This window comes from Corvus kubaryi, unplaced genomic scaffold, assembly GCF_017639235.1.
Source record: "Corvus kubaryi isolate FWS band 111438036 unplaced genomic scaffold, C.kubaryi_AGA036_p1.0 37387, whole genome shotgun sequence".
NCBI lineage: Eukaryota > Metazoa > Chordata > Aves > Passeriformes > Corvidae > Corvus > Corvus kubaryi.
The window spans coordinates 3,096,838-3,111,238 of record NW_024581129.1 but is presented as its reverse complement, the minus strand read 5'-3'; the positions used below and the strand labels follow the sequence as shown (position 1 = coordinate 3,111,238).

The 14,401-nt window shown below is 46.5% G+C and overlaps 1 protein-coding gene across 1 annotated transcript in view; it reads right to left on the bottom strand.

Moving 5' to 3' along the window:
* FAM20C (FAM20C golgi associated secretory pathway kinase) overlaps positions 1–14,401 on the bottom strand; it is a 59,206-nt gene that overhangs the window by 42,899 nt on the left and 1,906 nt on the right. Inside the window, exons 2-4 of the mRNA XM_042037560.1 lie at positions 14,208–14,396; positions 12,345–12,520; positions 3,607–3,685 (exon numbers count right to left, since the gene is read on the bottom strand). Coding sequence (XP_041893494.1) covers positions 3,607–3,685; positions 12,345–12,520; positions 14,208–14,396 — 444 coding nt within the window. The remainder of the gene's footprint in view (positions 1–3,606; positions 3,686–12,344; positions 12,521–14,207; positions 14,397–14,401) is intronic.

Here is a 14,401-nt window from a genome sequence, read left to right as displayed (position 1 = left end):
AAAGCTGCAACTGCAGATACCAGCAATCATGTAAATAAATTTTATTATGCTGTATGTACAATACTAGTACAGTTAGATACACTAATCATGGGAGGAGGGGAGGTTGCTATTTTTCTCCTGTCCCATATGGTAATAATTTTGTATGATTGAACTGTTATGGGCTAAATAAAAGTACACATTAACTGTAAGATACATTGCAAATACATTAAATCTTCCCTGGAGTTTAAGCAAATACGTGCTTTTTCTATCATGCATTTGGAATTAGTAAAGGAATCTACACTGGGCCATAGGATTTATAAATAGATTTGGCTTCCTCTGCAATACTTTATGGGCAATTATTTCAGAAATGAAGATGCAGAGCCACAAATAAATAAAATAATTGCAGCTGATCAGGCTTTATTTACCGCTATCACATTTCCCTGACTGCTACACTTCCCTCCTCTCATTTGCTCCACTAGCCTGAATCAATGACCAGATGAAGAGCTGTCAGTTAATGTCAAACACAGAGCACAAAAGATGCCAAAGGCTGATTCTCGTTTCCCCACTTCCAAATTCTGCCTGGGCCTTTCTGGAGCTGGCTTGCTCCCTGGATAAATTCAGCATGGAACTGAGAGGCTGGGAAAGGGCAGAGCCAGTCAGATGAGCTGTGCAGCGAGCACATTTTCCAGGGAGCACATTTTGCTGTGGCTGCCCTGCAGAAGTCACTGCCAAAGGTCTGCAGAGCTCCCCTCCCGTGAGCAGATGCCCAGCTGTGTCAGGGAGGGGCTGGCATGGTCTCCCCTGTCTGCTGCAACCCCACTCAAACAGGTATTAATTCACTTTGGAAGACACTGAGTAGAACTGTGTGCAGCAAAAAACAGCTTTCCAGACAAGTCCAGTGAATCAAATCCAAGCAGAGGCTGGGACTGGCCTCATGTCTACATAACACCCTCTGTACCTCACACTGTGCAGCTTTGGGTACTCGAGATCTCAGACAGGATGGGAAACTCTTTATTATCCATATTCCATGGGATCAGGCCTGAAATCCTACACTCAGCCTCATCTAATAGCCATGTTACCTGGGGTTCAGGAAGGAGGTTGCTTGTCTGAAGAGGCTTATCAACTCATGAGGAAAAAAAAGTGCAATTTCTGCTGCTTTGAAAAGCCACAGAGCTGGTAACACAGAAACAAGGGAAACATGTAGGATGCACCAGGTGGAGACAACCTGACTGACCACCAAGGGCTTCCTTCTATGAGCTCATCTCAGAAGTAGCCACCAGGATGACATTTTATGGCTCTCAAATTAAACTACTTAGAAAAATATTGTCTGCCAGGCCTGATGAGCAGTAATGCCTCTGAGCTACCTACAGCCTCCTGTCCTGGGAAGGAACAGCCAGCTTTGTGAAGTCTGGATGAAAAGGGTATCATGTATAAAGAGGGAGCACCAGAAACAGTCTAGGACCTGAAGAAGATCCTACAAGCAGAAGTCTCATAGATTTAAAGCCTGTTTTTTATTTTTTAAAATTTCATTTTAAGCTGCGTATTTTTGCATAAAGAATTGATGCTGCAAACCTCTCCAAGAACTTCATCAACCACAATCCATAAGGTGGAGAAAGAGACCAGTGGGACCAGATGCCAAAGGAGCTAGGAAGATTTATGCTAGCTGAGCATCTGGCTCCCTGCTCCCTGTTATCAGAGTGAAGACAAATGCTCACCAACACCCTTATTCCAAATCACTAACGTGTTCAGCCACGCTCAGCACAGCTGCAGCAGTGCTGCTCCTGGAAGGTGTGCTGCCTGGAAAAGCAGCTGCTGAGTGCTTCTTCCAGGGGTTTGTGCAGTGCAAAGAGCAGTGAGCAAACAGGGTGTTGCTGCCCCTCAAATCAAGCCAAGGGAATGATTAAGACATCATCATTCTCTGTTATTGTTCTAGCGGGTTGTAGTAATTGCTTCTACACAGGAACGTGGCTACACCTCTGTTGTCATCCATCATCTTGCTGAGGCTGTGCACTGTACAGTGCTTTGATTTGACCTCATTAGCACTCCCAGAATTACAATGTCATACCAATGATAAAGACTGAGATTATCTGCATCTGAGGAAAGGGAGAAGGCGCAAATCACACACTATGTGAACAGACAACAGCACAACCACGACTCTGCCAAATACTCAAAGGCTGCCTGAATCCCCCTGGCTCTTGATTTTGCATGTGGGACAAGATGTGATCAGGAATTGTGCCTATATGCATCAAACCTGCAGGTAAAGGGGATGGGCTCGTGCACTGGTTATCTGAACACTCAGGGAGAGGCAGGGCAGGTGCTGGAGTAGATGCTCTCTGGTACCACCTTCCCTCTGAGTTGCCAGTATTGTCTCTGCTGCCTCCAGCCTCTCTCAGGCACCCAGTGATCCACTAGAAACGTGGAGAATTTGTGTGCAATTTGGGAAATGACACAGAGGCATTTGGCCTTTGTACAAATGCCTTGGTGTTCTCTTGAAGTTCATAGGATTTTCTTGTGATTCCCAGGGTAGAGGCACATAGGGAGGGTTCCTGCTCAAACCTTGAAGGTTGAAGGAAGGTCAGATCAATTTTTTGACCCTTCTGGCAGTCAAATAAAATCAAGTCAAATCTGTACTTGTCTGAAGTCAATCTACAGCAAAATGTGTAGTGAAACGGAATCTCTCAGACGCCAGCCAGCAGCTTCCCCCCTGAGCTGTGCTCCCCACTGCAGCTCTAACACAATGCCAACACATATTCCAAACCACTCATTCTCAGCTACTTTAGTCTTCTATGGACCATCTTAGAGGAAATTAACTGAACTTCCCTACAGTGGAAACAAAAGAAGGAAATGAATTTGTTACTCCAGTGGTACCCTTGACACAGATACTGAGTAGCTCCATTAAACATTTTGCAGCCCTAAGTGTCTTTGCTAAATCCTCTACAATGAGCACAGAGTCATTTTCCTTCTTACAGCACAAACATACAGGTCAGGATTTGGGAGTCTGTTTTGTATCTGAATAACTTCTCTCATCTCAATGGGATCCAGGCAGGCACAAATTAAGGCTGCATAATCCTAGTCCTTCCCTTTCTCTCCAGAGGCATTACCTTGCAGTACCACTCTTGGATAAACTCATTTTCACAGACTCAGCATAGCCCCAGCCAAATGACTAATACAACTCTTTAATACAAACAACAATAAATCAACTGATTAAATTCTGATTTATCAGACAGATACTGTTTAGCTCTTCTCAAAGCTGTTCTGAATCATCTCTCTTGTCTGGCCATGTTCCAGAGGAGCACTGACACTAGATAAAGCTCAGACCTGAGGAGTAAGTTTACATGAGATGGAAATGCTGAAAACATCCTGTATTTATGACGGGAGATTTCACAGAGATCAGAGTGAACAGCATTCCTGAGAAGACTCTAATGTCTCTGAAGCCTTCTCAGCATCTCTTCCAAGGACCAGTCTAGCAGGGCAAGGTATCAACAGACCCTGCAGCTCCAGGCTCAGCAGCAAGGCTCGGGAGCCAGACACATTAACCTTGGGAGATCCTACAGCAAACGTTTAACAGCTTAGAAGACGGCTACTCCGCCACAAATTCACTTTAAATCACAGACTTTTTGGACTTACTTCATTGGTTTAAACAATGCTTGTCCGTAGTTCTGGAATGTCATGATCAGCTTCAGCTGGGTGCCTCCTGATTTCATTGCTGCGGGGGAAAAACACAAAACAGCTTTAAAATGAGACATGTGGATCTACTTACACTCAGTTTCCTTGAAACCAAATCCTATCTGTTTTCCTCTGGATCAGTTCAGCACCATGCTATCAGAGCATCAAGCAGGGTGATCCCAACTGGACAACAGATTATTCAGCAGACTACAGGGGAAGGCTTTGAGCTGCTGACCAGGACTAAACATGGATTGCATTTCCTGACACTTTTTTGCCTTCTTCTGGCTACCATGGCCACCATGGGCTCCATAAGCACCCCAGATGAACAGCACCTATAGGAGCAGACCATTGGAGTCTTGTTTTCTCCATCTCCTGTTGCTTTTGGAGTCCCTTCTGACAAGGTACTCACACCGGGAAAGGAGATGGGGGTGCTTTCAAAGACAACTGCAGCTGGGATGTACAGCCCAGTGCACAACAGACAGCTCCTTAATTAAAAGTATGAGCAGATACTGCAGCAATCTCTGATCTCTGCTGCGATTTTAATAACAGTTTCTGAGCAGCAGAGATATGTAAATTCAGCCCCTCCATGCACAGTGGATATGTATCCAAGCCCAGCCGTTAACTCCAAGGCATCTCAAGGTGGTTCATACAAGAGAGCAGAGCTGTGCAGAGCAGCCTGGCCTGGCTGGGAGGGCAGGAGAGGACATGTGGAGGCAGGAGAGGACAGTGGAGGTGGCAAGGACAGTGGCTTTGCTCATCTCCCAACTGGGAGCTAATGGGAATTTAAGACTGATACTCATTCATACCATTCTGAAAAACTTGGACAATGTCACACTAACAGCCAGATTATAGTGTTTCTAAAATTAGGATGATTTTTATATATATAAGAATTAAATTTTATATAAGAATTCATAAAAATGCATTTTACTTGATGATAAGGCTACTTAAAAAAGATAAACCTATACTTCAAAAAACAGCTGCTTTTCTACTGCCTCAAACAAAAGTGTCCTAATAAATGAAATTACCTGTAGTCTGACTCCTAAATGCACCTCTGTGTTGGGAAGGCAGGCCATGGCCAGCAGGGCTGTGTGGATGAGTCAGTCTCTTAAAGATGCTTTCTACGAATCATCAGATAATCAATCCCTTTCTCTGCAGCTCTGACAAAACCCGTGTCAACTGGAGAACTACATAAATGTCAGGTTATCTTGCTCTGTAAATTCTGGCTGAGAGCTGCCCTTGTTCCACCTATAGAGCTTGTACATGTTTTTTCTCTAACCAATGCTATTAGCTGCACATCTTTTTAATTACTCATCTCTGTGCCTTATCACTGATAGGTCATCAGCTCTCTTTCAGCACTTGTAGCCTATATTTTTGCAACAAAATTCTATGCAAATCTGGTCAGTGTAATTATACTTCTCCTAGAATAAAATCCCTCCTGCCCTGCTGTTTTGCTGATCCCAGCCTTCTCTCGCCTTTCCATTTCATCCCAAAGGAACAAATAAATAATTAGAAATTAAAGGGCATTAAGCAATTTGCACTGACCAGGTAAAGCAGAGGCACAGGGCTTTCCAGGATTAAACTCCCTCTCCTGTGCAGGACAGGTCAGTTGATCTGCACCTGAGTGCAGGAGGAGCACAAGGCTTTTTCATGGCCAGCTCCCATCCTGAGGACTATAAAAAGCAGAAACCTTCCAGTCCAAACCCTGCATGTGGTGCCCTGGGACCGTCTGTGCACTCTGGAAACAGCCCTGGTTAGGCTGGGCAGCTGGAGCTGCCCTTGCCCCACGCCCACAGGGCACAGGGCTCAGGGCACAGGGCAGTCCTGACCACCTTCCCTGCCCAGCCACTGCCACAGGCGTGGCATTTCAAAGCAACATGGGATCACAGAACGGTCTGGGTTGGAAGGGACCTTAAAGATCCACTAATCTACACCCCTACCATCACAGCAGTACAAAGAAGAAGCAAAAAACGATGTTCCAGCACGGCCTTCTCTAAGCACAGAGTTTCAGATACTAAAAGGACTGGTTTCTCAGCAAATTGAAGCCACTCGACAGATAATGATTTTGTTAGCAGCCAAACTCAACAGCGAGGATGTCACCACCAAGCAGGGAAATGTATGAAGATTAACAATTCAGAATAATTCTTCCATGAGACACAAAAGCCTGCTTTCCTGTCAGAAGGAACTGAGCTGAAGTAAAACAAAAGCATCCCCCTCGTCTTTTTAGATCCATCTTATTGTACTGCCTTAACTGCTTGCACCAGTAGCCTCCCCCCCAACACAAGTTTTGCTGGCACAAGTTGTTCCTCCACTGCTGCTGGGAGCAAACTTTGGAACTCTGAAAACCAGAGGGGGACATTGGTGGGAATTGTGTTCCCATTGTGCTTTGTGGCAGGGCATGCTGGAACCCACATGGATCATGGAAAACACCCCATGCCAGAGCTCCACCTTGGCTTCCCCCCGTCATCCAGACTCACGTGCAGCTACTCCCACTTTGCTCTTCCAGTGCCACTGACGTGCTGGCCAGGCTGGGGGTGATGCAAGGCCACCCTCCAGATCCCAGCTGGTTAGAGCCCAGCACTGTAATCCCTGCAGAGATGGAAACACCTGTGCTTGGACTGTTCTTTTGAGCTCGACAAGACCCTTGCTGTACCTGCAAACTAAGCAGCCTTGGAGCAGTCTGGGGTGCCCACATTCTGGGGCTGCAATGCCAGAGAAGAGCAGATCTCCCTGGAGATGATTCACTCTAAGTCAGATCACTTCCCCTGTCCTAACTTAGCATCACATCTGCACACTGGCTTCCCTCTCATTTTCTGAGCTGTATTCCTCAGGAACTCTGTCTCCTCCTCAGCCTCAGTTAAACATGTCCCTTTGGCCATTATGGCCTGTCATCTTCCAGGGCTTTGTCCCAAACATTGTTTGCTCATCTGGAGACATCCTTGTGCCTTCATCCACTGCTCACAGGCCCATTCCTGAAGAATGTGGCACACCCAGAAGCAGCACATCCAATTTTCCAAGGAGTGGAGGGTGCTGCACCATCGCGCTCTGTCACATCTGTGGTCAGCAAGTTCAGGGATTTTTACAAAAGCCTTGCAACACAAGGCTGTGCTGACTCCAGAGGAACCACCAGTCACACTCTGAATTCACCTTTTTTTTTTTTTAAGTATTTTAATATACTGTAACACCACAGGTCACAAACAGCTCTGTAAAGGCTTTATAAACCTGCTAGCTCACAGCAGGTTCTTCAAATCAAGTCTCACACAGCTCCTGGATGTACTGGCACACTGCTAAAAACAAATCCCAATGCCATCATTACTTTTCATCTTCAGGCAACTCAAAGCTTCTCTTTTCCCTCCAAAGCAGAAGCAAATGGAAAGCAGCATTAACCTTTCCTGTTAACCCAGTGTAAGGGCTCTAGGGTGTGATCAGAAATCTTCCTAACTTCAGGAGGCTTTGCAAAAAATTCCCTGAGAAATCTTTTTGCATGAATGTTTGGGATTACAGTCTTGTCCAAAGATTAGTGAAATTGGTGGGACTCCTTCTGTTTTCTCCGACAGACTTTGGATCAAGCCTGGAAAAGTCCCCACCCCATTTACATCTCTGAGCCTGCTGTCATGGCCACATGCCACGTCTGCTACTTCCCCACCCTGTCCCCTCAGCAACACAAGGCCTGAATTCCCTCCCTGAGCCACAGAGCCCATCCAGTACAAAAGATAACCCAGCTATCATCTCTCAGTCATCTTTTTAAGCTGAATGCTACAGAGTTCCTGGCTGCTGTCTGGTACTGACAACGCTGCCCAGAGGGTTTTGACCCAAAGGGATTTGGAATTCCAACCGGTCTGGCTTTCCAGCCCCTCTGTTTTGCCCCATGATAGCCCTGATCCTACCAGCCTGTCTAAACCATATTGTTTTCTGATGGAGAGAGAGAGAGTCCCAACAGGACCCCTGAACTTTTTCTGATTCTTTTGGTCAGAATCCAACAAACATTTAAAAATGTATTTAATTATGCAGTGCTAATGCCTGAGAAGTGAGATACAGTCACAGCCTGGGATGCAGTTAACATCTGAAACAGAGGATGCTCAGATCCATTTTGGATTCCTATTTATAGATCAAGCTTAAATCTAACATAAACATGTTGATTGCCTTTAACAAGTAATGCTCTGCCCCGGGCTAGAGACATGGCCCTGTACAAGCTGTGAAGAATAATTTTCAAAATAAATTCAAGCCCTCATCATCTCTTAGTTTGTCCTTGTTCAGCCAATTCTGCTAACTTGTTCTTAAAGGACTTTCTTGGTTTAGTCAAGGAAGTAAAGACTGTAGGGGAAGAGATCTGTGAAATTATTCTTAGGCTTTGCTGTACATTTTAAGTCCCCTCCTTTCATCTGGAATAGTACATTAAATCAATCTGTTGACTCTTGGCAGACTCACTGTTTTCTTATACAGTAAATCAAAGGTGCTACATTTCATTGTTTTCACAAGTTCTCAGAAGCACTTCTTCCTTTCTTTCGGATGAAATTTTCACAACTTTCCTTAGAACCAGAATTTATGTTCAGTATTTAGAGCCTTCTCTTTTCCTTTTCTCTTTTCTTCCCCTGCCTTGAAGCAGAGCCCACCTCAGGTAACTGCAGCTTTTATTCCCAGAGTGAGTAATCTCACACACTTGCTTTCTAATTACTCGCTGAACAAACTGAAGGCATCACAGATTCACAAATCACCTCAGTCAGGTAATGTTTCCAAGCCTTTACAACCAGAGAACTTAAATCAAAAAATAAATCCCAGCTGCTCAGAGGAATTACAAAGGCCTATTCTGCTTACAGGAATCTCCTCTGGACAGCAAGACCAAGCCCACACTGCCCTTCCAATGCACCATGCCAGAGCTGGTGTTGAACTGCTGATACTGCTGCCACAATTATGCACAGACATCTTGTAAATATGCAAGAAAACAGCTAACTATGGTTATTTATGCATGCAATAAACAGCAATGAAAGGCAAAGGAAATGTGCAATTGCCTGTGCATGTTCTTCTGAAAACCAGGCTTCAGTGCTCAGTGGAAAAACAATTCTCTCTAGGCTCCTATTTATGGCAAGAGGAAATTTTCAGTGAATTAAATCAAATTAAGAGCTACCCCTTTATGCTGAACAAAATGAATAGGAAATATATAAATACATATATAGATGCAGGGCACAGAAACATCCTCAGCCCGAGCCTGGGTAACCCTGTCCTTTTCCAGGCCAGCTCTAGGTGTCACTGTGGGAGCTGGATGGGATGCTCCTTCCCATCCGTGGATTTGTTCCATTTAAACTTTAACATCAAGAAAATGTCACCTTGGTGCTCCCTGCTCTTGGGAATTGCTTCTGTCACCGTTTTCATTTTAAAACACCCCTGCACGTTACAGAGTCGTGTGAGTGGTTCTCGCAGATGTGGGGGGCCAGTCTGGTCCCCACTCTCCCCCATAAATAATGCAGGGTGAGCAGAGAAATCACAGTGAGGCCAAGAATGCTGTTTTGCTGCAGTTTGGATCTAATTGCTGTAGGTATCAGGCAAATCATCTAATTCTATTAGAGCCAAAGTAAATCTGAACACCGGGAAGAAACTGGATAAAGCCATATCCCATTTCACCTAATGCATGGAACCCTGTACATTTAATTGTCCTGCTTGCCAAAAGAAGCCTGAAGACCAGGCATTATCAAGGTTTCAATTTATTTTATACTCCTAACCTGACATCTTGCCAGCTGGCTTAAAAAGAAGAAAAAAAACCCAACACAACCCAGCAAAAATTTACCATAAGGTAAAACTCCAAGGCTAATTAGAAGATAAGCAGGAATATGCAAAGAATGTAACAGCCCTATAAATGTCCTTTGGTCAAATATATTACTCTTTATTAATCAGCTTACATGCTTTTGAATCCCTCTGCTGCTCTGCAGTAAAGCTGAAAACTGGCAGGAATTACTTTAAAGCATGTATTTTTAAACATCCGAAGAATTTGCAACATAAAGTAAGAGATGCTGCATTGTGCAAAAAATAATTTTAAAAAGTATATTAGCAATATGCTCTTTTTTTCTTTGCAGGCTGACAAAGATGAATTCCCACAGGGCCAGGCAGTGAATGCTACCACCAAAATTCAGATCCAGGCATCTCTGCATTGGCAAAAAGTCCCCTTCCATTTCCATATACTTGATTTTAGACTGGGATTTATGTGTAGGAATCGTTCCCTGTCAGTTCCCATAGCGGCCAACAACTATACCAAATACACCTCATAGTTTAATTTATGGAAATTATCCTGATTCATTGCTAGAAACCATGGCTCTGTGTTTTTGTTAGAGGCATAAGAGGCCCTACCATACTCTTAAGAGCCTTGTTCAAACATTAACAGAGACAATCCCAAAGGGAATCGCTAATAGCGACCATAAATCTTCCTCTGAGGTCCCAGTGCCCTTTCCCCCCGTTGATCTGAAAGCTCTATCAAAATCAGAATTAATGGAATCCCCACGATACATCTGTATGACACATCAGGTGAAATCATGGCCCCAGGGAAGTAAGTGGCAAAAACTTCCACTTACGTCACCAGGGTCAGGATTTCACTCCCATTTTCTATGATAATAATTTTTTGCTGCTCTCAGCTGAAGCAGAGAGAGGTGAAGCCACATGCCCAGAAGCACAAGTGAACACCAAGCCCAGAAGATCAAGAGTGAGCACTCACCTACTATTTCTTGCTCCTACCTCCCTGTCTCCCCAACCCAGCTTGTGTGCCCCCACTCCACCTCAGCCATCCCCCTGCTCTGCAGAAAGGGACAGACCTCATGGCTCGAGCACAGCTGAGTTTGCTGCAGACACTGCTCTCCTCCTCCTGCACAGACCCCATGGCTGAGCTCTGGAGGGCTGGGGAGGTGAGTGGAGATCAGAACTCAGCAGTACAAACTGCTACAGCCACTGCGCTTTGTGCAAAGCTCAAGAGATGGGCCAGGAGATGGCTCGGCTGGACATCACCTCTGCCCCTCTGGGGACAGCCTGGCCACTGCCTGGGCACTGCTGCTCTCTGCAGGGACAGGGATGGGCATAGAGTGCATCTCTCCCTCCTCAGTGGATGTGCCCAAGGAGCAACGTTCACACACGTGTTACAAAGTGCTGGCTCAATCCCCATTGGCACGTGCCACTAATAGTCCAAAAACTGGTGGGTATTGAGGGGCGAGCTCAGGAAAGGTGAGGGCTGTGTCCATTCAGTGCCCTTGTCACCCTCCAGTGCAGACCAGAGGAGCATGGGCAGAGTCTGCTGCTACCTGCAGTGTCACCTCTGAGCTGGGGGAGGGAAAACACATGGCTTGATGGTCAAACATGACCCCCTTAATGAATCACTCCGATCCAGACTTTTGGGGACAGAAAACCCATCACAGGTTAATAAACAAGCCCATGTTTGTCATCTTTCCTGAGCTATATGTCCACTGGACCCCTGAATCCAACATGTGGGACAGCACCTGGGTACCACAAACTGCTTTACTCAGAGTGCTGCCCCAGCAGAGCAGTGTGCTGAGCACAGCCAACATGCAGCAAGATGCACTGAGCTGAAGGTCTCCTGTGGCATTCTGCATTTTACACCTACTCCATCCCAACCAGCTAAATCAGCCCACTCCTGATGACCAAGGATCTCCTTTATTCCTGCTCAGCAGCGGCCGTGATTCACACAATGGAAAATGTAAACCTTAGGGCTGCTTGAGCTATTCTTGCCCAGGCCATTTCCTGCTGAAGCCAGGGGAATTTTTGCCTTGCAGGGTTAAAGACCTGCTGACCTCATCCCACAGTGCCAACACACCATCAGCACTTTCACAGAGCTCCGGCTGTTTCATCCCTCTGAAAGGGACTTTGCAACTTTGTGGTCAGCACAAGTAACTCCATTTTCTGCCTGGTGGATGGAAACCACTGCCTGTGCTGCAATTCCCTACCTCTGGAAACCACGGGGTGTGCACTTGTTTAGTATCCCAGGGCTTTCATCTAAGGCTGTGTCATTTTTTTCCCCCGTGCAGCTACGCAGCTAAATTCAAGAAGACACACATTGCCATTAAACAACCCTGGAGAAAAGCCCTGAACGGTGTCACCTTGCTTAACCAGAGCCAAAGGTTGACGTGGGCACATCCCTGTTGTGGATTCACAAGCAGAGTAAACAGAGCTGAGCTGTGCTCAGTAGGAGGCTGCCTTGCCTGGAGCTCCCTGCCATGCCTGGGGAAGCTGCAGCTCCTGCAGCCGCAGAGCCCGCGGTGCCGGATGCTCCCGCAGCCACCGCTGCAGGGCTGCAGGGCAGCCTCTCCTTCCTTGGCACGGCCAGCGCTGCCAGGCACAGCCTTTTAAATCATAATCAGCCAACAATACAAATCTAGCTCGTGCAGGATGCTGTCTGCTTTCTGCCATCCCTTTTTTTCGGTCAGCGTATTTATTTTAAATAACCGAATAGGGCACTTTCAGCCTGATTGTGACTAAAAGATCTCTGACATGAATGGGGTTTGCCTTGCTGGCAGACTTGGCAATTATTCAGGTAATACAGAGCTGGCAATATCTCTTAATGTTTAGCAGGGAAAATGAGCAGGGAAGTCGGAAAGCGATGTTGCAGGGACGCTGGAGAGAAGCCATGTAAAATATTAATACTCAAACAGCAGTGAGATCCCGAATAAAGAGCAAATAATGATAAAAAAACAACATATATCCAAACATACCAACGCTGGTTATTTTTTGGGAGACAAGGTCTTGCAGTAAAGCCTCAATTGCAGGATTATGTCTGGAATACAACTCGTACCGATTAATGCCAATGTGGAATTTTAACCAGTTTGGGTAGGAGTCTATGGAGGTTTCTCCAGTTGGCAAAAATTCTTCATGATGATCTTCATTTTGCCTACCAGCAAAAAAAAAAAAAAGAAAAGAACAATACAACAACAACCCAAAGTTGAGGAGAAAGAAATTATGCTACAGTTTGTAACACGCGTCAAGAAACAGGGCTTCAAAATGTGACAACTTGGACAGGCAAAGCACTACAGGAGGGGGAGAAGTCCCAGGTTCCTCCTGCACCAGGAGCCTTCTCCCACCTGGGGCTAATGGGGAGATGGATTCTCACTTTCCCTCACCCTGCCTGATTTAACGCCCATGGAAGTCAGGAGCAAAACTCAGAGCGGCATCACTGAGCGTTGGCAGAGGCCCTTCTACAGCAGAAACACAGAGCTCAGTTTTACCCTGTGCTTAGGCTGCATTACATTACACACAGCTTTTACAGGTCTGACTCGAACAACAGCATCATCCTGAACCTTTGTTTAACAGGGACGTGGGGCAGGAAACCAAGAGTGCAGCAGAACCTGACCTGTGGTGCCCAACGCTCCCACTCCCTCCTCCTTCTTAAAGAGAGAGAATGAGAGAAACTGCATCACTCTGAACTGGTTGCGAAAGAACTGGCTGGCTTTGCCCCTTCCTGAGCGGTAGGACACTACTACAGCAAAGAACTGTTAAAATGTTACCTTCCAAATTTCCCTTTAGTTCTGTGAACTTTGGCTGCAGCCACTAAAGAAAAGACGTACAAAAGGCAGCTGCATTGTAGATATCAGTGCTGATTTCACTCTTCACCTACAGAACAGACTAACCCATATTTTTGATTCAGAGTTCTCTGTGTTTACAGTCATCTCCAGATGTTCAGGCATTTGTGACTTTTTTTTTCTTTTTCTCTCAGAGAAACCAAAACTTTTCCAGGTTATTTCCCTTCACAGTCAATTAGGATTATTAGATGGAAGAGGCCTGGACAATTCACATGCTCATGGGGCGGAAATTAGAATTATTTATCCTCTCTTTCTAAAGGTTTAGATCATGCTGGCTGCTCTGCAGCTTGACAGAGCTTTTGCACGGTACAATGCAGCTGTTTAAACATTACAATGTCAGTGTGTTGGGAAGAGGGTGCTGTTGTATTAGACAACCCTTTTGATTTTTCAGTCATTGAATTTCTCAGCATTTCTAAGGAGCCAACAGGGCATACGATTCACAGAGGCAACTGACTGCTTTGAAGGCTGGAGAGCAGTGGAGGTGCAGGGCACTGGGAATTAATTGAGGATGAAAAATGTAGCACAGATCAGATCCTGAGAGCGGAAATACCTGCCAGGATGAATGCCTTAGTGGTACTAGACCTTGCTTTTGAGAAAAGTTAATGTGTTACTGGCTGGCCTCACTGCTCAGCCCCTTCACCTCTGAGTGGGAGACAGGGAACGCTCGCTGTGAGCTCACCCTCCTCCTCACACCGTTCTTCTGGCAGCATCTTCCTCGGCTGCAGCTGGAGATGGGGGGAGACCGACCCCTTGGCCCCAGCGCTCCAGCCTTCCCGTGCTCCTGCGTTTATTCTGTATTTCACGGCATTTATTTTCCGGAGGAACACGACCGGGGCGAGCCTGCGAACCGTTTCTCTTTTTCCCAGTGACCCCGAGTCGCTCCGTTCAACCCTCTGCCCACTTCCCCCCAGCCACGACACCCTAAAGCCCGCGTTACGCACCGGAGCGCAGCGACCCTGGGGACACACGCCACGTCCCCACCCCGCCCCGGCCACTCACCACTCGGGCTGCTCGGCCGCCCGCGGGTTGAACCTGATGTCGCTGTTGACATTGAAGAGGAGGTCGCCGTCGGCCAGCGGGGGCAGGGCGGCGCGGTACAGCGGGTGCTCGAAGAGCGCGGCCAGCGGGGCGGCGTTGCTGGCGGGGGGCGGCGGGCGCGGCGCCCCGGGGCCGATCAAGCGCCGCGCCCTCCC